We start from the raw sequence: 25882 nt of genomic DNA, 5'->3' as shown, positions 1-25882 counted from the left end.
AAAAGCACACGAAAAGGACAACATCATCCAGCCCTATGAGTAAAGTTGCTGTGCTGTCATTCATCCCAAACGCGAGGGGGCGACAGAGCGCGCGGCGAAGTCTTCGAGCGACGTAAATGACACGAAGAAGAAATGACCGGGAGTAAACATGGCGTCTGCCTTGGACGATGATGAGATCCTGAATGATGATTTTTATTCCCTGCTTAATGTCAGAAGAGAGGTAAAATATGCAGTTGCGATCGGAGTGGATGTCTGTGCGGGTGCACGTCGCAGTCACTCGACAAACTTTCTCCGCTTGATATCTGACGGTTACTTGTATAATCACATGTAACGTTAGCTAGGTAGCTAGCGTGACCCTCGACATTGGTGTCTGTGCTGTGACTCTTCGGCTGGATACTTTACAGACACACAACAGGTTGTGGGGTCACAACTTTTACCGACATGAGTTGTCAGTTAATGCAATGAATTAGATGCCCCCCTGTTACCGCGCTAATATGGGCGCTCATGTCAACAAAGAGTTATTTTCAGTTTCATAAAAACTATTGGAATGTGGACAGTGCTAACTGGCTAATGCTACAACTTTACTTCAGTGCTTCAAAATGAAACTGTTACAGTCGAGCAGATTACACTGATATCTGGGAATCAGGCGCTTTCGGTCTTGATACTTGTATTTGTAAAGCAGAGGACATTATGTTGGTTTGCTATTGACATCTTACAAAACAATGAGTTATGGCACAGGGACATTCTGTTCTCTAGAGCCACTAAGCATGCTGCAATTTAAATGCTCTTATAATTTACTTGCGTTCAAGTGAGTGAGCGTAGACAGGTAGAATATGATTTTTTTAAAAAGTGTTAACATGACAAACTTTAATTCAAGAATTTATTTGACAATGTTTGCATTTAAACACAGACTGAGTCATGGTGTCTGTGTCAACAATTTCGAAAATGAAACTATTTGGGTATGCTTGAATGTGAGTACTCACCTTAGCTGTGATGATTGGAGCAATTTCTTTTATACTCCACCGATCAGCCTTAACATTAAAACCACTATCAGGTGATGTGAGTAACATTAATCATCTCGTTGCAATGCAATGTTCTGCTGAGAATGTGTGGGTCCCTGACACGAACCATCCATCCAAACACTGTTGCGGACCAAGTACAAGTCTTCACAAGGGGAACCTGCACAATATTAAGCAGGTGGTTTAAATATCGTGGCTGATTGGTGTATAGTATATCTCACAACAATGTAATTATAATGCATTGAAGCAACAGCAGCAAGTTCCCCTTCAGAGTGTTTTGTCACAAGTCATCTAAACCCTTTACGGCATTTAAGCAGTGTTGGAAGACTTTTACGATGTGAAATAAATGTTGGATGAGGAGTAAATTTGTTAATATGGGAGCTTTGTATGTTGTTGCCTAAGTTTCCCTTCAAATCTTCTCTCTCACATTTTCTCCATGTCTGCAAATGCTGTCCTCCAGGCAACACAGGATGAGCTGAAGGCGGCATATAGGCGGTTATGCATGCTGTATCACCCAGACAAACACCGGGACCCTGAACTAAAGCGTCAAGCAGAGCAGCTTTTTAACCTCGTACATGAAGCTTATGAGGGTAAGAGAAGCTGTAATCACATAATGTACTTAACTCCATTTGCAGCTGCGCATGAAGCTGATGTTGACTTGAATATGTTGCGGTATAAACAGTTTTTGGAAACTTAAACTATTCTGATTGTTAATCTTATCGGTGGTTGTCCATGTCTTGTGTTTGTAGTGCTTAGTGACCCACAGACGCGGGCTATCTATGATATCTATGGCAAACGAGGACTTGACGTTGACGGATGGGAGGTAAGTCCATTAGTGACTGTAGTGGCTGATAATTCCTAAGCAAGACACCACATGCAGTCTGAAAACAATAACCTTTGTGTTGACTGACAGTCCACTACATATTAAGCCCAAAACTTACAATACAGGCAGGAGACTTGAGGTCTGAATTTCACAACCACAATTCTGGGGCTTACCTCATGCATTTTTTAAAAAAATAAAGTTTACTGCTAGCAAAGTGCAAACATGACCTAATGTCATGCAACAAAAACCCAACCATTCGAAAAGTGTTTGCATTGCAATTTCTAACTTTGAGAACACACACAAAACAGTGTGAGCTTCAATGCAAGTCCATAAAAATTATAACACATGACACCAGGTACATTTTTCTTTATTTTATTTATGCATTTACATCTAAATCTAAAATTCCAGCTATGTTTATATTTTGACTATATGACTTTGGACCATGTTGACTGTAAGCTAGCATAACAAATTTGTTAAAAAATTTTATTCATAAAATTACGTATTTAAAATTTGGTCTCGTATTGTTGCCTTTCAGGTCTTGATTTGAAAATAGCCTACTCCCAAAAGAATACACATTTAATCTTCAAATATCAACCGTACTTTACAGCATTATACTGTGGCAGTTTTTTCTGTCCTTTATGACATCGCCTCTTTTAGCCTGCGTGAAACATTTCTTGTTTTGCTTCATCTGTGTTTACTAAACCCATCAGTGGTTGACACGCAAAATATGACGCACGACAAGCATGTGGGGGCGTGAAATTCTGGCAAAATGTCTTTAGCTGCTACTCTTCTCCTGCAGCTGTGAAGCAGCCAATCCACAGTTTTCTCTGCATTCAAGTCGTATCTGTTTACTCCAGGTGGTGGAAAGAAAAAGAACCCCTGCAGAGATTCGAGAAGAGTATGAACGTCTCCAGAAAGAGCGAGAGGAGAGAAGGCTTCAGCAAAGGACCAACCCAAAGGTATGTTCAGGGGAAGATAACAACCTTCACACTGAACTGACAATAACCTAAAGAGTAATATTCGTGCACCAGTTACATACACCAATCATCCTTGAATCTTTTAATTGCAGGGAACGATTAGTGTGGGCATTGATGCCACCGACCTATTTGACCGATATGAGGAGGACTATGAGGAAACGGCTGGAGGGGGAGTCCCACATGTGGAAATCAACAAGATGCACATATCACAATCCATAGAGGTAATGCGTTGCTCCAGATTCTGCATGACTGGCATTTACTAGAGTATGTTTTTTATTGAACAATCTGTAGCCACAATTAAATGTTTGATAGTTGCTATGAAAGATTCTGGAGCCATTTCTTATCCAAGGACTTACAATTTTATGTGTTCTACTGCAGGCTCCTCTCACCACAAAAGACACAGCTGTTTTGTCTGGCTCCTTGTCAACCCACAATGGAAATGGAGGTGGCACCATCAACTTGGCCTTGAGAAGAGTCACCTCAGCTAAGGGGTGGGGAGAGGTATGCTGCTCTCTCATTGGGCACCACACTGACTTATTTTTTCAATGTGTTTTATACATGGCACATTTTCTTTTTGAGCCTCTGAATGTAAAACATTATCTGTGTGTACACAGGTAGAGATTGGTGCTGGAGACACCCACGGACCTCTCTTTGGAATGAAGATATTCCGAAACTTGACGCCTCGATTGTATGTGATGAAACGCAAGAGAACAGAAATCAGTACTCAGTCTCAGTATTTTTCACTGCAACATGAAAAATGAAGTGATTCTTTAATTTCCTTGTTGCCTCAGCTTCGTGACCGCTCAGTGTGGGCTCCAGTTTTCATCCCGGGGCGTTCGTCCTGGGGTAACGACAGTGCTGGCCCGTCACCTAGACAAGAACACTATGGGCTATCTGCAGTGGCGCTGGGGGATCCAGTCCTCTATGAACACCAGCATAGTCAGAGACACCAAGAGTAGCCATTTCACCTTCGCAATGCAGGTTAGCAGCCAGCAGTTATTTAAAATGTTTACCAGGACACAATTACATCAAGAGTCGCTTGTCAGGGTTGTGACAAAATGATTGTTTACTTTTTTGTCTCTGCAGCTTGGCATTCCTCACACTTTTTTGATGATGAGCTACCAGTACAAGTTCCAGGATGATGACCAGACGAAGATTAAGGGCTCAGTAAAGTATGATTGCAAAGTACAATATGTGTTATATGGAGAATGTAATCATAAATTCATATTACGACCCTTGTCATCATAATTAGCTTGGATCCAAGTAAACTTTTTCTGCATGTTGAGAGGTAGTGACTCTGTCTTTCATGTTACAGATCAGGTTTCTTTGGGACTGTGGTAGAGTACGGTGCTGAAAGGAAGATCAGTCGACACAGTGTCCTGGGGGCCACCGTCAGCGTGGGAGTGCCCCAAGGTGTCTCCCTCAAGATCAAGTAAGCGCATCTCTTTGCTCCAGTTTCCTGTTCGGTGTAGGTACCTTAGGTGTTTTCCTCACAGTGCTGTTGCTATGACATCCCACAGCAAATAAGATGCGACATCATATCAGCCAATCAAAGCCAATCAAATCAAATCAAAGTTGTGTCTCGAGATGCCATAGAGATCTGACCTGCCCATTCAAGTTTTGGCTGATTCCGATTTTCTTTCTAAGAACTATAATTGACAGCATATACAAACATTTTTGAAAATGAATTGCAGTTTATCACACTTTACCTTACATGTTGTAAGCTATTGAGTAAGTGAATTTCAGCTCCCCCTGATAGGCATTTTCGCAGTGTATACTGGCATATCCTGTACTCCAATTGTGAGAGGTAAAAACATAAGAAGTCTGTAATACGCCGCAGTTGAGATTTCAGTTGGAAAAAAAGTTTGTCGCCCTGAATCAAACAATGGGTGCCGTGTGTGTAAACTTGACCAGCACAGAACTGGATACATCTGACACTAATTGGCTGGTAAATGATGATGGCCGATCATGCCGAAAACTGTCAGTTTCAAGTCCCTGGGGGTGAATCTTTGAGGATGTAGACACAGGATTGGAACCAATGTGATGCTAGTTGGTTCTGGTATGAGATTAAATGCTTGAGCATTAGCAATATACTTCTTCGTATGTTTGGACACTTTATAGAAAGCCATCAAAGGCACATATCACACAATAAATTCTCTGAAATCTTATGGAACAAACAGCACACCATTCACTGTCCTGTAAAACCTAGAGAATGGCACATGAGTTCCCTTTGCTTATAAATGTTACATGGAGTAACCAATTTAGCATTTGCCATCAAATATAAATAATGAATCCAACTTTCTATTTGCAGACTAAACAGAGCCAGCCAGACGTATTTCTTTCCTATTCACCTGACTGACCAACTCCTGCCCAGTGCTGTATTTTACGCCACAGTCGGACCACTGGTTTTCTACCTCGCCATCCAGCAGCTTGTTATTCGGCCCTACGTGCGGGCCCAGAAGGAGCAGTAAGAAACCTTCACTTTAAGTTGGTTGTTTCATGCGAGAAATGTTATTGGAAGAAGCACCACATGTATTATTATGGCCAGATTTTATGAGCTCATTTTATTTCCCCATTTGTCTTTGAACTCAACAGAGAGTTGGAGAAGCAGCAGGAGAGCTCGGCCTCTAATATAGCCAGAAAGAAACAGGAGGCGGAGGCTGCCGTGAGTATTTTACTGGCTTATATGTTGCTGTGGTGCCAATCGTACATGGTGGTTCAGTGTTAGATAATATACCTTGCAGGTATGACTGTTGAGAAATATTACAAGTCCCACACCAGTCAGACAAAAGGGGATGGGATAGGATTAGATAAGATGCAAAGTCTTAATGAAATTCATTAGTATAATCCATATAACGTGAATCTCATTGTTTGTGTCTGTCTCCTTCCCCTTCCTCTGTGTGCCTTTTTCATCTCTTAAGGTCTTGCTCATGCAGGAGTCTGTGCGCCGGATTATTGAAGCCGAGGAGTCTAGAATGGGTAAGATCAGTAATATTTTAGAGGGTGAGCTTATCCTGGGAATAATGTTTTTTAAGCAGGTTGTGAAACTATCTGATTCTCTTATATTCTGTTCAGTTTTTCATACATTTTTAGGTGAAATGCATTGATGCCTGGTTGAATGTGGAAGTGTAATTTCTGAGATAGAGTGCCAGTTTTGCACTAACTGAAACAAGACTGTCCGCTTAGAGCAAAAATTTCACTGCTATTAAATTTTCTACCAGTTTACAGATCAAAACCCCAAACTAAAGCAGAGCACGTGATTTAAGTGGTCGTCTTGAGCAGTTTGCTGACATCTTAAAGGACTTTAAACCTAGCAAAGACAAGACCAGTGTGTGAGGGCCTTTCATTGTCGTATAAGAATTCTTTGTAGATAGTATCTAGTGTGATTTAGTGGAGATGTGGGGAGCTTTTTAAACAGGGTTAAAATTGTTAGGGGGAAATCGAGTTCTGTGGGCTTTTTTTTTTAATGACCCTCTGGCTTCTGTTTCGACTAGTGATAATTGGAGCTCTTTAGTTTGCTTTTGATAAGTACACTAACAAAAAGCCCTCAGCAGACAGTATAATTTTCACCAGAGGGAGTTTGTCAAGTGATAATTGGCTTATGACACCTGTCACTGTAGAGGTTGCTTTCATTTTAGTATCATCAGAGGTCCCCTAGACTTTGCACTTGTAAAGTAACAGTTAATAGCTCTGTGTGTGTGTGTGTGTGTGTGTGTGTGTGTGTGTGTGTGTGTGTGTGTGAGTGAGAGAGAGAGAGAGATGACAGACACCCGGCTGCTTTTCTTTATTCAATGGTTCCTGTATTGTTTATGCTGCTTGCAATTAAAATAAATTGTGCTGTCTTTTTATTATATACTCGCAAAATAATTTCCATAAACAAGTCTCAATAATTACAGTGGTCTTGTTATAAAATATGTGTGGCTAAAATTGCTGTCACACAAGATGCCTAATAGTTTTATGGTGAAAGTGGAGATTTTTTGGGGACTTTTTATATTAATTAATCCAAAAATCTGTGTGTATCTTGTCTGTCATCCCCGGATTCCTGAAATCTACCATTAAATCAATCCAAAATTACCATTTTGTTGACAAACTTGCATTTTTAAACACAATAAAGTACACATTAATGCATTAATTTGACGCTATCCTCAACTCTGCTTCATTAAAACAGGTCTCATCATCCTCAACGCCTGGTACGGCAAGTTTGTGACTGACAATAGTAGAAAACACGAGAGGGCAAAGGTCATTGATGTGACTGTGCCACTGCAGTGTCTGGTGAAAGACTCTAAACTCATCCTCACTGAGGCCACAAAGGTAAGTACAGTGATCCAGTGCAGGATTTCCGAACCAACAGAATTCATCCAAAATCTATCATATCAAGTAGATTTCTCTGCCATGATGTTTTTATAATCATTCATAAAGTTTTTTCCTAGTGTGTGAAGCATTTATATATGGTACAAAAGGTATCACAGTTCTACAAACTGATGTCCTCATCGTGCTGCATGATGATTCACTGCATGACCTTATGATGTCCTTTCCAGTCAGGACTCCCTGGCTTCTACGACCCCTGTGTGGGGGAGGAGAAGAGCCTAAAGGTGCTGTATCAGTTCCGAGGAGTCATGCATCAAGTCCTGTCAGGAGACACAGAACCACTCAGGATACCAAAGCAATGTAAGTGTAATGTAGTATAAAACACGGAGACTCTGTGGAGACAGTTTTTCCCCCATTACTTTAACATTTAGCTACTTTTAGGTTTAATGATTTGGTCGATCATAAACTCCCTTGAACTCTCCAACCTGCCCCTGTTTCAGATGTGACTGACGGCAAGGGGAATTTACTTGAACCCCTGAGCCTTTGTAGATGTGTTTGATGCCATATATCTTAGAATATTTAATCTCCACTCAGAGAAAGTCTCCTAAAAACCGCTGGGCTATATAACCTCCCAGCAGTGTTATGCCTGACTTCTTTGTTCTTGTGTTTTCACCGTACAGCTCACAGGATTGATGCCGACACATAGGAGCTCCTCCGCTGACCAAAAAGACTCATCTGTCAGCTGTTTGACAGAAGATGGATAAGCCTGTTTTAGATACGGCATGGATCGAAGTCTTTGTTACTCAGAAATCGTGCATTTACCTTTTGTCTTTATATTCATTTAAATATGCAGAGCGGAGTAAAAGCATCACAGACTGGATTGATGGGAATTCAGTATCCATGGACAGGATTGTGGCCTGCTTGAAATTCTAATGTGACACCAGAATCAATGGCTACCATCTTCTAGCCTCCTCGGTATCCATTTATTTTTGGTATGGCTTGTAATTTATAATCGAGTTCTATGTACTGTATTGTACACAAACTGCAGTGCCTATGATTGAAGACATGAATGCACCTCTGTTTATTTGCCAATATTATTAAAATCAGTCTCTCTCAAGTTGCTCAACCATTTCGGTACTGTTTTTTTAAAATAAGGAAAATTTTGTTTTTCTTGTAATGCTTGTGAGATGAAATGTTTTTGATTGTTTTGGTATTATCCACGCAATTATCTTTGAACACTGTTGTTGAAATGTGTGCTGTTGAATATGAATGTGGTGGAGAGTAAACTGCTACACAAAGAGGAGGTAATAAAAAAAAAGGAAATGAATACTTGCCAGTGACGAAGGTAAAACCGCACATCTACGAATTTAGTTCATCCTTGGAAAACTGCAGATGAAAAGTGTTTTGATTGGATGGCGTTAAGAAAGAAGACTTTATTACTGTAATTTTAAATGTATTCCAGACCGCAATCATCTTCCTTTGAAGAATGCATGCAGACAAACTGTGTTTAGTCCATTATACTGCAGGTCTTCTCCCCATGATCCGTTTCTTGATCTAGGTGAAATGTTCATGAAGCGTTCCTCCCCTCACTTGTTTGCCAGTTCGTGTGCTATAATTAGAAAAGGAGTGGATTAACTGAAGGCACCACAAGACTAAAGATTGTTGTACTCCCAGTGAATATGCAACCCAGCCATCATTAGAAACATAAGTTGATGATGTAAAGAGGGCAGACATAAAGACTAAATGATTCCTGAAACCCAAAAACAACACATTAACAATTTATGATTCTTCAAATGGAGTTTTGACAGTTTCTTCATCAGGCAAAAATCCCTTTTTATCTATATCTTTTTCCCAGGATGACTGAATGACATGGTTTAAGCAATCCTCAAACTAGATTTAAGGAATCTTATGTGTTCTCCAGTGTACATACAAGCGTGCTGCTGTGTCAATATGTATTTTGGCTTGTATTTTAAAGGATAAGTTCACCAAAAAATGAAAATTCAGCCACTATCTACTCACTCTCAAGCTGACGGAAAGTCTAGTGAAGTTTCGTAGTCCTCAAATCATTTCTGGAGCTTCACAGCTAAACAACGTTGCAGCATTCTCCTAAACAACTGAAGTAGATGGGGACTTCAAAACGTCACCTGACTTTCCATTAGCATGAGGGTGAGATTATGACTGAATTTTAATTTTTGGGTGAACTTATCCTTTAATATGGTCAAATTAAACAGGCTTATTTCATACAAGTGAAATACCACAGCCTGATCATATTTTTTATATCTGTTCAGTTTTATATATCATTATTAATACACAAGCCTACATTTAGTTGAAACCCAACAAGACAGAGCAGAATAGCAGCAGGTATGTTCAGTTTATAAAATGATACATTATTACCCTTGTTTTTTTTCTAAAAGTCTCCAACAGTTGACTAAGACAACTTGTATTGAATAGTTAAAGACACATAATAACCTGAACATGTCAACTCATGTCAGAATTATGTGATAAACTCCACATGTATGGAGGACACATAAATGAGCTTGTATTTAGTAATTCTACTTGTAAAATCTGACTTCTTAAATAATCTATTTTGGGCCGTTTGTTATTGTGAGGAAGCCTCCCTGCTCCTTGATGGGAAGTCAGCTGATTGGTCAGAGAGTCATTATTTACAAGTTAATCAATTGCAACCTTTGTCAGCTCATTACGCTCGCATTTCAAGTGTTCCAGGAATCAATAACCAAACCAGATAATCAAAAGAATTAAACAGTCTTGTTGAGAGACTGTATTGATCACGAACACATTACATTGGAGGCTGGAGACGCTCATTGTCATGGACACAGTGGTGAAATGGAACTAATTTGTACATCTTTGATTTACTTGGTGCATACAAAGCATCCAGACCCCTCAAGTCATCTGGGACAGGGTTTACTCAGAGTTCCCAGGATCAAAACCGAGCAAGGCGAAGCAGCTTTTAATGTCTATGCTCCCCGTCTGTAGATCAAGCTTACTGAATACCTGAGGTCTGCTAAAACTGTCAGCTTGTTTAAATCAGGGCTTCAAACGTTACTGTTTACTGTCGCATTACGATAGATTGCGATTAGATGACTTTTTTAAAAATCTGTAACAATTTATTTGCTTGGCTTTGTTTTTATTGTCTCTTCAATGCAATTTCTTTTTTTAAAGAAAAATCTCTACCTATTTATTTTCTTATTGCTTTTTGCTTTTACATGTACAGCATAATTAAAATATGCAGCTTTCAGTGGTCCTTGAGACCACAATACAAGATAGGTGGGTCAGTGACAAAAAAGGGTTTGTATTATGAGCAATTCAAAAATGTTTTACTTTTTTTTTTTTTAAAAGCTTGCATCAGGTTTGCTAAAAGGTATATTTTGTATTTATGTTGGTTTCATGTAATTTGAAATAGCAATTGAACTATTTTTTACAAAAGGTAAGACTGATTGCCCCTGAAAATGTCAAGTGGTGTAACCACAACAAAAGGAGAAATATTAAATATTTCTTTCCACCTAGAGTGTATGCAAGTGTACTTATGAAAACAGTTATCACATGAAAATAGATTTTATAAGGATTATTTTAAATTAAAATTGTATGCGTTTTTGTTATATAGAGCAGGACAAATGCTGAAAACACTTTGTGTTTTATAAATAATATTTGACAAATTATGTATAAACTGTTAAAAAATATGTTAATACATTGCAATAGAGGATTACATCTTATTCCAAATGAATTTTCCTGTATATTATAATATTTTTATGAAAAATACTGGTTACACCAATTGACACAAACCAGTTACACCACCTGACTATGTTGCTTCTGCAGTCAAAGGCCATTGTTTGTTGATGAAACTGGCAGTAAAAATCAAGCATGACAGTGAACAAGGTCAGTTGAACTTTTTTTTAAATTATTTTCAATGAAGAAAAAACTGGTCTCAGGGCAGAAGTCGTATTTTTCTGTTTTAAGGGAACGTAGTTGGACAAAAGGGAGTCAACTGTCTCCTCTGGTCTCAGGGCAGAAGTTGTCTTAGGGCAGGTGAACCTTCCTGGTCTCAGGGCAGAAGTCGTATTTTTCTGTTTTAAGGCAACATAGTTGGACAAAAGGGAGTCAACTGTCTCCTCTGGTCTCAGGGCAGAGACCATTGTTTCCCACAATTTTGTCTGAGGGCAGGTGAATCCCTATTGGTCTCAGGGCAGAAGTTGTCTGAGGGCAGGTGAATCGCTCCTGGTCTCAGGGCAGAAGTTGTCTGAGGGCAGGTGAACCTTCCTGGTCTCAGGGCAGAAGTCGTATTTTTCTGTTTTAAGGCAACGTAGTTGGACAAAAGGGATTCAACTGTCTCCTCTGGTCTCAGAAGTTGTTTTGTAGGATTTTTCTCATGGCTTTTTAGTCTCATCTGGTCTCAGGGCAGAGACCATTGTTTCCCACAATTTTGTCTGAGGGCAGCTGAATCCCTCCTGGTCTCAGGGCAGAAGTTGTCTGAAGGCAGGTGAATCTCTCCTGGTCTCAGGGCAGAAGTTGTCTGAAGGCAGGTGAATCTCTCCTGGTCTCAGGGCAGAAGTTGTTTTGTAGGATTTTCCTCATGGCTTTTTAGTCTCATCTGGTCCCAGGGCAGAGACCATTGTTTCCCACAATTTTATCTGAGGGCAGATGAATCTCTCCTGGTCTCAGGGCAGAAGTTGTCTGAGGACAGGTGAATCCCTCCTGGTCTCAGTGCAGAAGTCGTATTTTTCTGTTTTAAGGCAACGTAGTTGGACAAAAGGGAGTCAGCTGTCTCCTCTGGTCTCAGGGCAGAAGTTGTTTTGTAGGATTTTCCTCATGGCTTTTTAGTCTCATCTGGTCCCAGGGCAGAGACCATTGTTTCCCACAATTTTGCCTGAGGGCAGGTGAATCTCTCCTGGTCTCAGGGCAGAAGTTGTCTGAGAGCAGATGAATCCCTCCTGGTCTCAGGGCAGAAGTCGTATTTTTCTGTTTTAAGGCAACATAGTTGGACAAAAGGGAGTCAACTGTCTCCTCTGGTCTCAGGGCAGAGACCATTGTTTCCCACAATTTTGTCTGAGGGCAGGTGAATCCCTATTGGTCTCAGGGCAGAAGTTGTCTGAGGGCAGGTGAATCGCTCCTGGTCTCAGGGCAGAAGTTGTCTGAGGGCAGGTGAACCTTCCTGGTCTCAGGGCAGAAGTAGTATTTTTCAGTTTTAAGGCAACATAGTTGGACAAAAGGGAGTCAACTGTCTCCTCTGGTCTCAGGGCAGAGACCATTGTTTCCCACAATTTTGTCTGAGGGCAGGTGAATCCCTATTGGTCTCAGGGCAGAAGTTGTCTGAGGGCAGGTGAATCGCTCCTGGTCTCAGGGCAGAAGTTGTCTGAGGGCAGGTGAACCTTCCTGGTCTCAGGGCGGAAGTCGTATTTTTCTGTTTTAAGGCAACGTAGTTGGACAAAAGGGATTCAACTGTCTCCTCTGGTCTCAGGGCAGAAGTTGTTTTGTAGGATTTTTCTCATGGCTTTTTAGTTTCATCTGGTCCCAGGGCAGAGACCATTGTTTCCCACAATTTTGTCTGAGGGCAGGTGAATCCCTCCTGGTCTCAGGGCAGAAGTTGTCTGAGGGCAGGTAAATCTCTCCTGGTCTCAGGGCAGAAGTTGTTTTGCAGGATTTTCCTCATGGCTGTTTAGTCTCATCTGGTCCCAGGACAGAGACCATTGTTTCCCACAATTTGACTGAGGGCAGGTGAATCTCTCCTGGTCTCAGGGCAGAAGTTGTTTTGTAGGATTTTCCTCATGGCTTTTTAGTCTCATCTGGTCCCAGGGCAGAGACCATTGTTTCCCACAATTTTGTCTGAGGGCAGGTGAATCGCTCCTGGTCTCAGGGCAGAAGTTGTCTGAGGGCAGGTGAACCTTCCTGGTCTCAGGGCAGAAGTCGTATTTTTCTGTTTTAAGGCAACGTAGTTGGAAAAAAGGGAGTCAATTGTCTCCTCTGGTCTCAGGGCAGAAGTTGTTTTGTAGGATTTTTCTCATGGCTTTTTAGTTTCATCTGGTCCCAGGGCAGAGACCATTGTTTCCCACAATTTTGTCTGAGGGCAGGTGAATCCCTATTGGTCTCAGGGCAGAAGTTGTCTGAGGGCAGTTGAATCGCTCCTGGTCTCAGGGCAGAAGTTGTCTGAGGGCAGGTGAACCTTCCTGGTCTCAGGGCAGAAGTCATATTTTTCTGTTTTAAGGCAACGTAGTTGGACAAAAGGGAGTCAACTGTCTCCTCTGGTCTCAGGGCAGAAGTTGTTTTGTAGGATTTTCCTCACTGCTGTTTAGTATCATCTGGTCCCAGGGCAGAGACCATTGTTTCCCACAATTTTGTCTGAGGGCATCTGAATCCCTCCTGGTCTCAGGGCAGAAGTTGTCTGAGGGCAGGTGAATCGCTCCTGGTCTCAGGGCAGAAGTTGTCTGAGGGCAGGTGAACCTTCCTGGTCTTAGGGCAGAAGTCATATTTTTCTGTTTTAAGGCAACGTAGTTGGACAAAAGGGAGTCAGCTGTCTCCTCTGGTCCCAGGGCAGAAGTTGTTTTGTAGGATTTTCCTCATGGCTTTTTAGTTTCATCTGGTCCCAGGGCAGAGACCATTGTTTCCCACAATTTTGTCTGAGGGCAGGTGAATCCCTCCTGGTCTCAGGGCAGAAGTTGTCTGAGGGCAGGTGAATCTCTCCTGGTCTCAGGGCAGAAGTTGTTTTGCAGGATTTTCCTCATGGCTGTTTAGTCTCATCTGGTCCCAGGACAGAGACCATTGTTTCCCACAATTTGTCTGAGGGCAGGTGAATCTCTCCTGGTCTCAGGGCAGAAGTTGTTTTGTAGGATTTTCCTCATGGCTTTTTAGTCTCATCTGGTCCCAGGGCAGAGACCATTGTTTCCCACAATTTTGTCTGAGGGCAGGTGAATCGCTCCTGGTCTCAGGGCAGAAGTTGTCTGAGGGCAGGTGAACCTTCCTGGTCTCAGGGCAGAAGTCGTATTTTTCTGTTTTAAGGCAACATAGTTGGAAAAAAGGGAGTCAATTGTCTCCTCTGGTCTCAGGGCAGAAGTTGTTTTGTAGGATTTTTCTCATGGCTTTTTAGTTTCATCTGGTCCCAGGGCAGAGACCATTGTTTCCCACAATTTTGTCTGAGGGCAGGTGAATCCCTATTGGTCTCAGGGCAGAAGTTGTCTGAGGGCAGTTGAATCGCTCCTGGTCTCAGGGCAGAAGTTGTCTGAGGGCAGGTGAACCTTCCTGGTCTCAGGGCAGAAGTCATATTTTTCTGTTTTAAGGCAACGTAGTTGGACAAAAGGGAGTCAACTGTCTCCTCTGGTCTCAGGGCAGAAGTTGTTTTGTAGGATTTTCCTCACTGCTGTTTAGTATCATCTGGTCCCAGGGCAGAGACCATTGTTTCCCACAATTTTGTCTGAGGGCATCTGAATCCCTCCTGGTCTCAGGGCAGAAGTTGTCTGAGGGCAGGTGAATCGCTCCTGGTCTCAGGGCAGAAGTTGTCTGAGGGCAGGTGAACCTTCCTGGTCTTAGGGCAGAAGTCATATTTTTCTGTTTTAAGGCAACGTAGTTGGACAAAAGGGAGTCAGCTGTCTCCTCTGGTCCCAGGGCAGAAGTTGTTTTGTAGGATTTTCCTCATGGCTTTTTAGTCTCATCTGGTCCCAGGGCAGAGACCATTGTTTCCCACAATTTTATCTGAGGGCAGGTGAATCTCTCCTGGTCTCAGGGCAGAAGTTGTCTGAGGACAGGTGAATCCCTCCTGGTCTCAGGGCAGAAGTCGTATTTTTCTGTTTTAAGGCAACGTAGTTGGACAAAAGGGAGTCAGCTGTCTCCTCTGGTCTCAGGGCAGAAGTTGTTTTGTAGGATTTTCCTCACTGCTGTTTAGTATCATCTGGTCCCAGGGCAGAGACCATTGTTTCCCACAATTTTGTCTGAGGGCATCTGAATCCCTCCTGGTCTCAGGGCAGAAGTTGTCTGAGGGCAGGTGAATCTCTCCTGGTCTCAGGGCAGAAGTTGTCTGAGGACAGGTGAATCCCTCCTGGTCTCAGGGCAGAAGTCGTATTTTTCTGTTTTAAGGCAACGTAGTTGGACAAAAGGGAGTCAGCTGTCTCCTCTGGTCTCAGGGCAGAAGTTGTTTTGTAGGATTTTCCTCACTGCTGTTTAGTATCATCTGGTCCCAGGGCAGAGACCATTGTTTCCCACAATTTTGTCTGAGGGCATCTGAATCCCTCCTGGTCTCAGGGCAGAGGTTGTCTGAGGGCAGGTGAATCGCTCCTGGTCTCAGGGCAGAAGTTGTCTGAGGGCAGGTGAACCTTCCTGGTCTTAGGGCAGAAGTCATATTTTTCTGTATTAAGGCAACGTAGTTGGACAAAAGGGAGTCAGCTGTCTCCTCTGGTCCCAGGGCAGAAGTTGTTTTGTAGGATTTTCCTCATGGCTGTTTAGTATCATCTGGTCCCTGGGCAGAGACCATTGTTTCCCACAATTTTGTCTGAGGGCAGTTGAATCGCTCCTGGTCTCAGGGCAGAAGTTGTCTGAGGGCAGGTGAATCTCTCCTGGTCTCAGGGCAGAAGTTGTTTTGCAGGATTTTCCTCATGGCTGTTTAGTCTCATCTGGTCCCAGGGCAGAGACCATTGTTTCCCACAATTTTGTCTGAGGGCAGGTGAATCCCTCCTGGTCTCAGGGCAGAAGTTGTCTGAGGGCAGGTGAATCTCTCCTGGTCTCAGGGCAGAAGTTGTCTGAGGGCAGGTGAACCTTCCTGGTCTCAGGGCAGAAGTCGTATTTTTCTGTTTTAAGGCAACGTAGTTGGACAAAAGGGAGTCAACTGTCTCCTCTGGTCTCAGGGCAGAAGTTGTTTTGTAGGATTTTCCTCACTGCTGTTTAGTATCATCTGGTCCCAGGGCAGAGACCATTGTTTCCCACAATTTTGTCTGAGGGCATCTGAATCCCTCCTGGTCTCAGGGCAGAAGTTGTCTGAGGGCAGGTGAATCGCTCCTGGTCTCAGGGCAGAAGTTGTCTGAGGGCAGGTGAACCTTCCTGGTCTTAGGGCAGAAGTCATATTTTTCTGTTTTAAGGCAACGTAGTTGGACAAAAGGGAGTCAGCTGTCTCCTCTGGTCCCAGGGCAGAAGTTGTTTTGTAGGATTTTCCTCATGGCTGTTTAGTATCATCTGGTCCCAGGGCAGAGACCATTGTTTCCCACAATTTTGTCTGAGGGCAGCTGAATCCCTCCTGGTCTCAGGGCAGAAGTTGTCTGAAGGCAGGTGAATCTCTCCTGGTCTCAGGGCAGAAGTTGTTTTGTAGGATTTTCCTCATGGCTTTTTAGTCTCATCTGGTCCCAGGGCAGAGACCATTGTTTCCCACAATTTTATCTGAGGGCAGGTGAATCTCTCCTGGTCTCAGGGCAGAAGTTGTCTGAGGACAGGTGAATCCCTCCTGGTCTCAGGGCAGAAGTCGTATTTTTCTGTTTTAAGGCAACGTAGTTGGACAAAAGGGAGTCAGCTGTCTCCTCTGGTCTCAGGGCAGAAGTTGTTTTGTAGGATTTTCCTCACTGCTGTTTAGTATCATCTGGTCCCAGGGCAAAGACCATTGTTTCCCACAATTTTGTCTGAGGGCATCTGAATCCCTCCTGGTCTCAGGGCAGAAGTTGTCTGAGGGCAGGTGAATCGCTCCTGGTCTCAGGGCAGAAGTTGTCTGAGGGCAGGTGAACCTTCCTGGTCTTAGGGCAGAAGTCATATTTTTCTGTATTAAGGCAACGTAGTTGGACAAAAGGGAGTCAGCTGTCTCCTCTGGTCCCAGGGCAGAAGTTGTTTTGTAGGATTTTCTTCATGGCTGTTTAGTATCATCTGGTCCCTGGGCAGAGACCATTGTTTCCCACAATTTTGTCTGAGGGCAGCTGAATCCCTCCTGTTCTCAGGGCAGAAGTTGTCTGAAGGCAGGTGAATCTCTCCTGGTCTCAGGGCAGAAGTTGTTTTGTAGGATTTTCCTCATGGCTTTTTAGTCTCATCTGGTCCCAGGGCAGAGACCATTGTTTCCCACAATTTTATCTGAGGGCAGGTGAATCTCTCCTGGTCTCAGGGCAGAAGTTGTCTGAGGACAGGTGAATCCCTCCTGGTCTCAGGGCAGAAGTCGTATTTTTCTGTTTTAAGGCAACGTAGTTGGACAAAAGGGAGTCAGCTGTCTCCTCTGGTCTCAGGGCAGAAGTTGTTTTGTAGGATTTTCCTCACTGCTGTTTAGTATCATCTGGTCCCAGGGCAGAGACCATTGTTTCCCACAATTTTGTCTGAGGGCAGGTGAATCTCTCCTGGTCTCAGGGCAGAAGTTGTTTTGTAGGATTTTCCTCATGGCTTTTTAGTCTCTTTTTTTGTCTGAGGGCAGGTGAATCCCTATTGGTCTCAGGGCAGAAGTTGTCTGAGGGCAGGTGAATCGCTCCTGGTCTCAGGGCAGAAGTTGTCTGAGGGCAGGTGAACCTTCCTGGTCTTAGGGCAGAAGTCATATTTTTCTGTATTAAGGCAACGTAGTTGGACAAAAGGGAGTCAGCTGTCTCCTCTGGTCTCAGGGCAGAAGTTGTTTTGTAGGATTTTCCTCATGGCTGTTTAGTATCATCTGGTCCCAGGGCAGAGACCATTGTTTCCCACAATTTTGTCTGAGGGCAGCTGAATCCCTCCTGTTCTCAGGGCAGAAGTTGTCTGAAGGCAGGTGAATCTCTCCTGGTCTCAGGGCAGAAGTTGTTTTGTAGGATTTTCCTCATGGCTTTTTAGTCTCATCTGGTCCCAGGGCAGAGACCATTGTTTCCCACAATTTTATCTGAGGGCAGGTGAATCTCTCCTGGTCTCAGGGCAGAAGTTGTCTGAGGACAGGTGAATCCCTCCTGGTCTCAGGGCAGAAGTCGTATTTTTCTGTTTTAAGGCAACGTAGTTGGACAAAAGGGAGTCAGCTGTCTCCTCTGGTCTCAGGGCAGAAGTTGTTTTGTAGGATTTTCCTCACTGCTGTTTAGTATCATCTGGTCCCAGGGCAGAGACCATTGTTTCCCACAATTTTGTCTGAGGGCATCTGAATCGCTCCTGGTCTCAGGGCAGAAGTTGTCTGAGGGCAGGTGAACCTTCCTGGTCTTAGGGCAGAAGTCATATTTTTCTGTATTAAGGCAACGTAGTTGGACAAAAGGGAGTCAGCTGTCTCCTCTGGTCTCAGGGCAGAAGTTGTTTTGTAGGATTTTCCTCATGGCTGTTTAGTATCATCTGGTCCCAGGGCAGAGACCATTGTTTCCCACAATTTTGTCTGAGGGCAGCTGAATCCCTCCTGTTCTCAGGGCAGAAGTTGTCTGAAGGCAGGTGAATCTCTCCTGGTCTCAGGGCAGAAGTTGTTTTGTAGGATTTTCCTCATGGCTTTTTAGTCTCATCTGGTCCCAGGGCAGAGACCATTGTTTCCCACAATTTTATCTGAGGGCAGGTGAATCTCTCCTGGTCTCAGGGCAGAAGTTGTCTGAGGACAGGTGAATCCCTCCTGGTCTCAGGGCAGAAGTCGTATTTTTCTGTTTTAAGGCAACGTAGTTGGACAAAAGGGAGTCAGCTGTCTCCTCTGGTCTCAGGGCAGAAGTTGTTTTGTAGGATTTTCCTCACTGCTGTTTAGTATCATCTGGTCCCAGGGCAGAGACCATTGTTTCCCACAATTTTGTCTGAGGGCATCTGAATCCCTCCTGGTCTCAGGGCAGAAGTTGTCTGAGGGCAGGTGAACCGCTCCTGGTCTCAGGGCAGAAGTCGTATTTTTCTGTTTTAAGGCAACATAGTTGGACAAAAGGGAGTCAACTGTCTCCTCTGGTCTCAGGGCAGAAGTTGTTTTGTAGGATTTTCCTCACGGCTGTTTAGTATCATCTGGTCCCAGGGCAGAGACCATTGTTTCCCACAATTTTGTCTGAGGGCAGGTGAATCTCTCCTGGTCTCAGGGCAGAAGTTGTTTTGTAGGATTTTCCTCATGGCTTTTTAGTCTCTTTTTTTGTCTGAGGGCAGGTGAATCTCTCCTGGTCTCAGGGCAGAAGTTGTCTGAGAGCAGATGAATCTCTCCTGGTCTCAGGGGCAGAAGTTGTTTTGTAGGATTTTCCTCATGGCTTTTTAGTCTCATCTGGTCCCAGGGCAGAGACCATTGTTTCCCACAATGTTGTCTGAGGGCAGGTGAATCTCTCCTGGTCTCAGGGCAGAAGTTGTCTGAGGGCAGGTGAATCCCTCCTGGTCTCAGGGCAGAAGTTGTCTGAGGGCAGGTGAATCGCTCCTGGTCTCAGGGCAGAAGTCGTATTTTTCTGTTTTAAGGCAACGTAGTTGGACAAAAGGGAGTCAACTGTCTCCTCTGGTCTCAGGGCAGAAGTTGTTTTGTAGGATTTTCCTCATGGCTGTTTAGTATCATCTGGTCCCAGGGCAGAGACCATTGTTTGGGCAGGTGAATCTCTCCTGGTCTCAGAGCAGAAGTTGTCTGAGGACAGGTGAATCTCTCCTGGTCTCAGGGCAGAAGTCGTATTTTTCTGTTGTAAACATTTAAAAATAACAAAGCCATGCAAAATAATGATTTTATCCTAACCTTTAGCCTTTATATATATATCTATGGAGTTACTAACCTTGTCATGCAGCAGTTAGTCTAATCAGGGGTCCTTCTCTGTGATATAATTTCCTGCCACATGGTCTTCTTGCACAAATTAACAAAATGGCTCCTTGAATGTTGATTACACCACCTTGACTTGACAGACACAATTCCCCAGATTAATTATAATATTCAGAACAATGGTGTTCCATTTATTTTATTCATTATTAAACAACACAAATGTAAGATTATGCCAAACTAGTTGATAGGGTGTTTTATTGAGAATTTCACCTTTTTTTGAACAAGTTAAACTATTTGGTACGAAGTTTTTATGGTTACACCTCATTGACATTTTTGCCATTATCCCCTGAATATTCTCTGAAAATTGATTAAATCCAGAAATTTTAGATGAGGTCTTCAAAAAGAGAATGTATGCAAGTAATTTGTACATTTATTTTCAAATTTTAACCTTTTTAAATTCAACTGAACCATAAGAACACAAAAAAATTGCGTCACGTCATTGACCCTGGTAAATACACATAGGCTATATCATATTTCTCTGCCCCTGTGAAGCACATCAAATAGCGTTGTGTGTGAATGGTATATATAAATAGCAGTAAACCTTAATTCCTGTACTTAAGCACAATGTTGGAGTACTTGTACTTATATTTTCCGTTTTATACCACTTTTTACTTGTATTCCATTAAATTTCAGAGAGAAATATTGCACTTTTTACTGAACTACATTTATTTTATAGCTTTAGTTACGAGTTACATCGCAGATTCAGATTACAAATACAAAAGATAGGCCTAAATCAACAAATAAATTATGTAATATTATAGCTGAGGTTGAGATACCAGCAACATATAAAGTAATTAAAATCAGCCCCACTTTTACCAGGTGCAACATAAGTGATGTACACATTTGCCTCATAAATTATTATTTGGTAATATATAAATAATCCTGAAATGGGAAATTTGTATACTATATGCTTTTGGTACTTTATGCCAATACATCCGTGCTTAATATCTTAAATGCATTACTTCACACTTTAAATCAAACTTGAAAATTAAAAACCAAAGAGCCACTGCTGCACCATGGGCTTGCAGGCAAAAGAAGATCAATGTCCATTCAAAGTTCCTTCTTGCTTTATTTTTCCAAAAAGCAAGCAGACAAACAAATAACAAAGGTAACCTGCATGCCTCTCCTGCCCTGGTACAGTAAAAATAGCTAAAATAATAACAACAAATAGCTCCAACACTTCCTTGAATGTAGCTATATACCATTATTTCAACAGAGCATGACAGATTTCAACATGACAGAGCCTTTACCATCACGATGACTATCAAAATAAAATAAAAATAAATAAATACGTTTTAAAGTTTTTAGATGGGCGCTTGTTAATTATTACCTGGTCAACCGCTGCTTTACTTTAATGGTTAACTCCAGATCCAAAGGAGGTCACATTAACCCCGCACACCCTTCTTACTAACTCCTGGTCGCCAAGGAGTGAATAACAAGCGCATCCTTGGTTGAACTGACAGGAGCTGAAGTGACTGAAAGCAAAAGTAACGTCGTATTTCTACGATAAATATATCTTCTACTACTAACTGAAGGAACACAGCATCCTTTTCTGGTCTTCGACTGAACTACAACATCGATATCTTTAGCTGTTTGCTGCCTTTCATGTCGCTATCGAGTATCTCTAGCGTTAACGTTAACTCGAAGTGCACTTCCGTGTTGTATTTGTCACGTTAACGCTGGCGTACATACGTTTTAGCTAACGCTAGCTTATTTCCATGGCTGTGTGGCGTTAAGTTAAGTTAAACTACAACACAGTAAATACCAAAAGGTACAAAAAAACCCCAAAAAACTATTGTGGCAAGGATTTATATCTGGCTGCGAAGACGTCTCTGGTCTGGCTGTATGTCCCAGACATCAAGACATGGAGGACTGTTTGAATTTATCCCAGCGTCAGACACCGACCTCGGCTGCAGTAACGGTACCGTCAGGATTACTTTCCACGGTACGTATGAGTTGCACCCTGCACATGACTGCAGTCAGCAGGCTCCAGGATTATGTGTAACTGGATTACATCAAGCAAACAGCAACAGATGCACTACTCAAAATTAGTCGGGGGTGTTGGGATATGGGTACATGTATTCATTTGCGTGGATATGCATAAAAGTCAAATGAAATGTGTCGCATTATATTATGGGGACCAAAAATCTTCACAAAACACAAAATAAAAATTCAGATATGTCACAGAATAAACAATCAACAACACTAAAATATGTCCCTCACTAATTTTGAGCTGCGTGTAGTGAATTGCAGGATGGTATCCTCATAAGGCTGTGTGCAATAATGATAATTAAAAAAAAAAAAAAAAGGAAATTATAAATACAAAAAAATAATGAGTCACAGATACAAAATTTGAAATATATGAAGTATATCAATACGTGATCATTAGTCAGTTGTCTTTTGGTTGACTTTACAATTTTACTAATATAGAAATTCTTGTACAATTTTGAGGTACTTAAGTATTTTAATTTTCTGCTACTTCATACTTCCTCTCCACTACATTTATTTGCTGAATTTAGTTACTTTGCAGATTCAGATTATTCAGTGTTTATAGGCTGTTAATTGTGACATGTTACCAATCACATATTGTTGTGGGTGGGACATTGAGGATGTTGCATCAGAGCCAAAGTAGTAATTTTTAGGTATTGAGATATTGTAATGATCCCGCAGATGTGGTTATCAAACACTTTAACAATAAACTTTATTGTCTAAAATGATACCAGTGCACTGAAATAGTAAAGTTAATGGGAATTTAATCATTATAAATGACCCCAAGCATCTTCCTCTGCAATATAATCTCAATAAAGAATAGTTTTCATATCACCGCAATTTGGGCAACATCCGAGCCGATACCAGTATATATCTTGGATCAGCCAATATTGGCCGATAATATCAGCCAACAGATGTATCGGTCGGCCTCTAGTTACAATTGCAATCTAGCTCATATTTGCGTTTCCTTTATGGACTGTATTTATATGGTGCTTTTCTGGTGACCACTCAAAGTACTTTGCAACACAAGTCAGCATTCACACACACTGGTGGCAGAGGCTACCATGCAAGGCGCCACCTGCTCATCAGGAGTGATGACCATTCATACACACTCACACACAGATGGAAAAGCCACCAGGAGCATAATGTCTTGCATCTTGGTTCAGAGTCTTGCCCGAGGATACTTTGACGTGTAGACTGCAGGGAATTGGAACACAGACCATCTGATTGGTGGATGGCTGCTATACCTCCTTAGCCACAGCTGCTCCTAAATTTCCTTTGAATGCAACCGCACTGCATGTTGTGTTAGACCACACAGTATATTATGGAATAATATGGGATCCTAAAATTTGCCCAACGACCCAGTCGTAAGACTTTTTTGTGTTCAGTGTTTGTGTCTGTTTATTAAAGGCGAACTAAGTAAAGAAGTGAAGCAGTAGGGGGCATGGCTCCAAATCTAACTGATTATGTTGTTTGAACTTATTTGTTTCCTTTTATTTCTTGTCAGTTCTTCCCTGTTCTTCTGGAGATCCTGGAGGAGATCCTCCTTCATCTTCCCCCTGATCAGGTGGTGTGTGTGTGTCGGTTAGTGTGCCATCAATGGAAAGAAGTGGCTGATAGTGAATCTCTGTGGAGAGAAAGGTGTCGAAGGGAAGGATATCTCCTCCGTGATGCTTCCAAAACGCCCCGAGACTGGAGGCTGTTTTATTTCTTGTGCAAGAAGAGAAGAAATCTTCTCAAGAATCCAAGAGGAGAACGTAAGAAGCAACAGGAGTAACTTTACTCAACATTTGGTGGCATTGAAAATTGTATTATTTTCTAAGTACAATTTAGCACTCACATGATTTCTCTCACAACCCTCCTCTTTGTTTTTATAGAAGAACTGCATGGCTGGCAGATTGTGAAGAATGGTGGTGATGAATGGGCTGTACACGGACTCAGAGTGCCACATCCAGATGAGACGGTCCAGAAAAACTTTGTGACCTCTTTCAGGTGAGTATACACTGGGAGTAGGAGAGATGCAAAAAACAATGGGCATTCATTTTCTGTGCTATATTCTTATTATGTGGTAGCTAAAACATTTTCTGTTGTTCAGCATGTGCACGAAGTCGCAGTTTATTGATTTGGAGAAGGAAGGTTATAACCCATCTTTTATGGATCACTTCCAGCCAGACATCAGGATATCTGACTGGTAAGAAAAATACACATGAGTCTTGTTGATTAAAAGGTAATTCAAGTTTATCACAACTTCTTTTTTGTGGTTATGGCAATCGTTTCTATCAAGTATAAGAGATAAATGCTGAGATATGGGATTGTAGCATCATCATTACAAACCAAAAACCATTGTTTACAACCTGTCTGATTACTTGATTGCACATTTTTTTGTGTGTTAACAAGCTATGTAACCACAGATGAAAAAATGACTGTGCTTTACATGTGTGTTGCAGGTATTCCCCAAGGACAGATTGTGGCAGTAGATATCAGATCAGTATAGAGTTGCTGAATCAAAGTAGGAAGCCTGTTCAGATATTTGCTCCTGAGAATGTTAACTTTGAGCAGTGGTCTGAGGAGAAATGGAATCAGGTATGAACAGAGCACAAGTCATTTATTTATGATGACGATGTTTATAGCAGGTAAAAAGCCCAATGACAACTGTAGCCATACTGATGTGTATTTTTCAGATGACCCATGTATTCCAGAACTACGGACCAGGAGTAAGATACATCCGTTTTACCCACGGAGGCAAAGACACACAGTTCTGGAAAGGATGGTACGGGATTCGTGTTACTGAAAGCTGCGTGGAGATATGTCCAGCAAAGGACACATAGCTCTTGAGGATTCATCTTCCTGCCTCTACCTGAAATTGCACCTATCTTACCAGCCGCAAGACTGTTTGCTAGTAATGTTTTCACTTTGTTATTGTGTTTGTGTGTGCGTGTGTGTGTGTGCGTGTGTGTGTGTGTGTGTGTGTGTGTGTGTGTGTGTGTGTGTGTGTGTGTGTGTGTGTGTCATCATGACAAAATGTGGTCCTGGAGACAGCTATTGTGTTTTATTTTTGGACAGATTTTTGTCAGTGCAATAGCATCAAAACTGTGCAAGATACAGTCATGAAACTTTACAAGTGTGTTGTCAAGATCAAATTGAAGCTACAGTTAAAACATGGGTGTGGTCCGTCCGATCCATGAGTACTAAATACTAATGTAATAATGTAGGAATGTATGCACAACTATCAGTATGTGCATTCTTTATGAAATGTTTCATTCACCCTATTAGGAAAATATATTAATTTTATCATTTATTCACTCTGGTGTTTCTGTGAAGTCACTATAAAAATGTTAATGATTTTCTCTTCTGTGCGATACTTCCCCTTGACTTCTAAGTGAAGGTATGTTCCCCAGTATATTTTATACAATGTGTTTAGGCTAATCTTCAACCCATCAATGTTTTGTGTGTTTATTTAATTGTGTTCAGAGTAGTTTTTAGACAATCTTCCTCAATAAGGCATCAGTGGAACAATGAAGTACAGTAACTGACTTAATCAGTATTACTGACCTGTGGAGTATGTCAACATCAAAGAAAGTGTAGCACTACTCTTTGGTTTATCAGCTTTAATGGAATTTTTGTCTTTGCACAGCTCAGTACTATGTAAGTTGCAATGCAGAACATTTGTAATGAACTGTATTTTGATTTCAAACTGTTTAAAAGTTCATATATCACAATATGCACATTTTAATCAGTGATGTCTACTTTATCTGATTGTGTCCACATTCCTTTGTTGAACAGCACATTATCTTACAGTCAACCCCTTATTCAGATTTAGATTGATCTTTATTGTCATTTTACCCTAGTACAATGAAACTTTGTTTGGCTTCGCTCTGTTAATTAAATAAAAGACATGTATCTGGAAACAGAATATAGAACAAAGGCAACTAGATAAAAGCTAATACATAAAACAAATACAATCAAATAAAACAGTAAGTAAAAGCAGCATCATTATTTGCCTTACAGTCATATGATTTTCACATGCTATTTTTTTCTGATTCACATTGTCAATTATTAAAAAAAATGATCACATCTGATTGTTGGTTATCACTTTTTCATATATGTGGTATGGATTGGT

General features: G+C 41.8%; 2 protein-coding genes across 2 annotated transcripts; both read left to right on the top strand.

Moving 5' to 3' along the window:
- Window positions 1-147: 147 nt before the first annotated feature.
- On the top strand, window positions 148-8253 carry dnajc11a (DnaJ (Hsp40) homolog, subfamily C, member 11a). Its single transcript, XM_073470079.1, has 16 exons — window positions 148-220; window positions 1480-1609; window positions 1769-1842; window positions 2700-2801; window positions 2912-3040; window positions 3198-3320; window positions 3434-3507; window positions 3611-3800; window positions 3906-3991; window positions 4135-4251; window positions 5131-5286; window positions 5415-5484; window positions 5741-5798; window positions 6988-7130; window positions 7358-7487; window positions 7808-8253. Exons 1-16 carry the CDS (start codon window positions 149-151, stop codon window positions 7831-7833), a joined length of 1680 nt encoding a protein of 559 aa, XP_073326180.1. The 5' UTR covers window position 148; the 3' UTR covers window positions 7834-8253.
- A 12930-nt stretch (window positions 8254-21183) lies between these two features.
- Window positions 21184-25841, top strand: LOC141000193 (F-box only protein 6-like). The gene is made up of 6 exons (XM_073470842.1): window positions 21184-21718; window positions 23270-23519; window positions 23640-23754; window positions 23858-23953; window positions 24210-24345; window positions 24444-25841. Exons 1-6 carry the CDS (start codon window positions 21638-21640, stop codon window positions 24588-24590), a joined length of 825 nt encoding a protein of 274 aa, XP_073326943.1. The 5' UTR covers window positions 21184-21637; the 3' UTR covers window positions 24591-25841.
- The last annotated feature ends 41 nt before the right edge of the window (window positions 25842-25882 follow it).

This window comes from Pagrus major, chromosome 7 (assembly GCF_040436345.1).
Source record: "Pagrus major chromosome 7, Pma_NU_1.0".
Classification (NCBI taxonomy): Eukaryota; Metazoa; Chordata; class Actinopteri; order Spariformes; family Sparidae; genus Pagrus; species Pagrus major.
The sequence above is the reverse complement of the archived record's forward strand: the minus strand, read 5'-3'. Positions and strand labels throughout refer to the sequence as shown.

What these genes read in the sequence shown, in the direction of transcription:
- dnajc11a (XM_073470079.1), top strand. Translation starts at nt 149, where the DNA reads ATGGCGTCTGCCTTGGACGATGATGAGATCCTGAATGATGATTTTTAT. An exon ending in GTGCGGGCCCAGAAGGAGCA is followed by an intron (nt 5,287 to 5,414) that starts GTAAGAAACCTT and finishes TGAACTCAACAG; the next exon opens with AGAGTTGGAGAAGCAGCAGG. An exon ending in AGCCGAGGAGTCTAGAATGG is followed by an intron (nt 5,799 to 6,987) that starts GTAAGATCAGTA and finishes TCATTAAAACAG; the next exon opens with GTCTCATCATCCTCAACGCC.
- LOC141000193 (XM_073470842.1), top strand. Translation starts at nt 21,638, where the DNA reads ATGGAGGACTGTTTGAATTTATCCCAGCGTCAGACACCGACCTCGGCT. An exon ending in CGTCAGGATTACTTTCCACG is followed by an intron (nt 21,719 to 23,269) that starts GTACGTATGAGT and finishes ATTTCTTGTCAG; the next exon opens with TTCTTCCCTGTTCTTCTGGA. An exon ending in CAAGAATCCAAGAGGAGAAC is followed by an intron (nt 23,520 to 23,639) that starts GTAAGAAGCAAC and finishes TTGTTTTTATAG; the next exon opens with AAGAACTGCATGGCTGGCAG.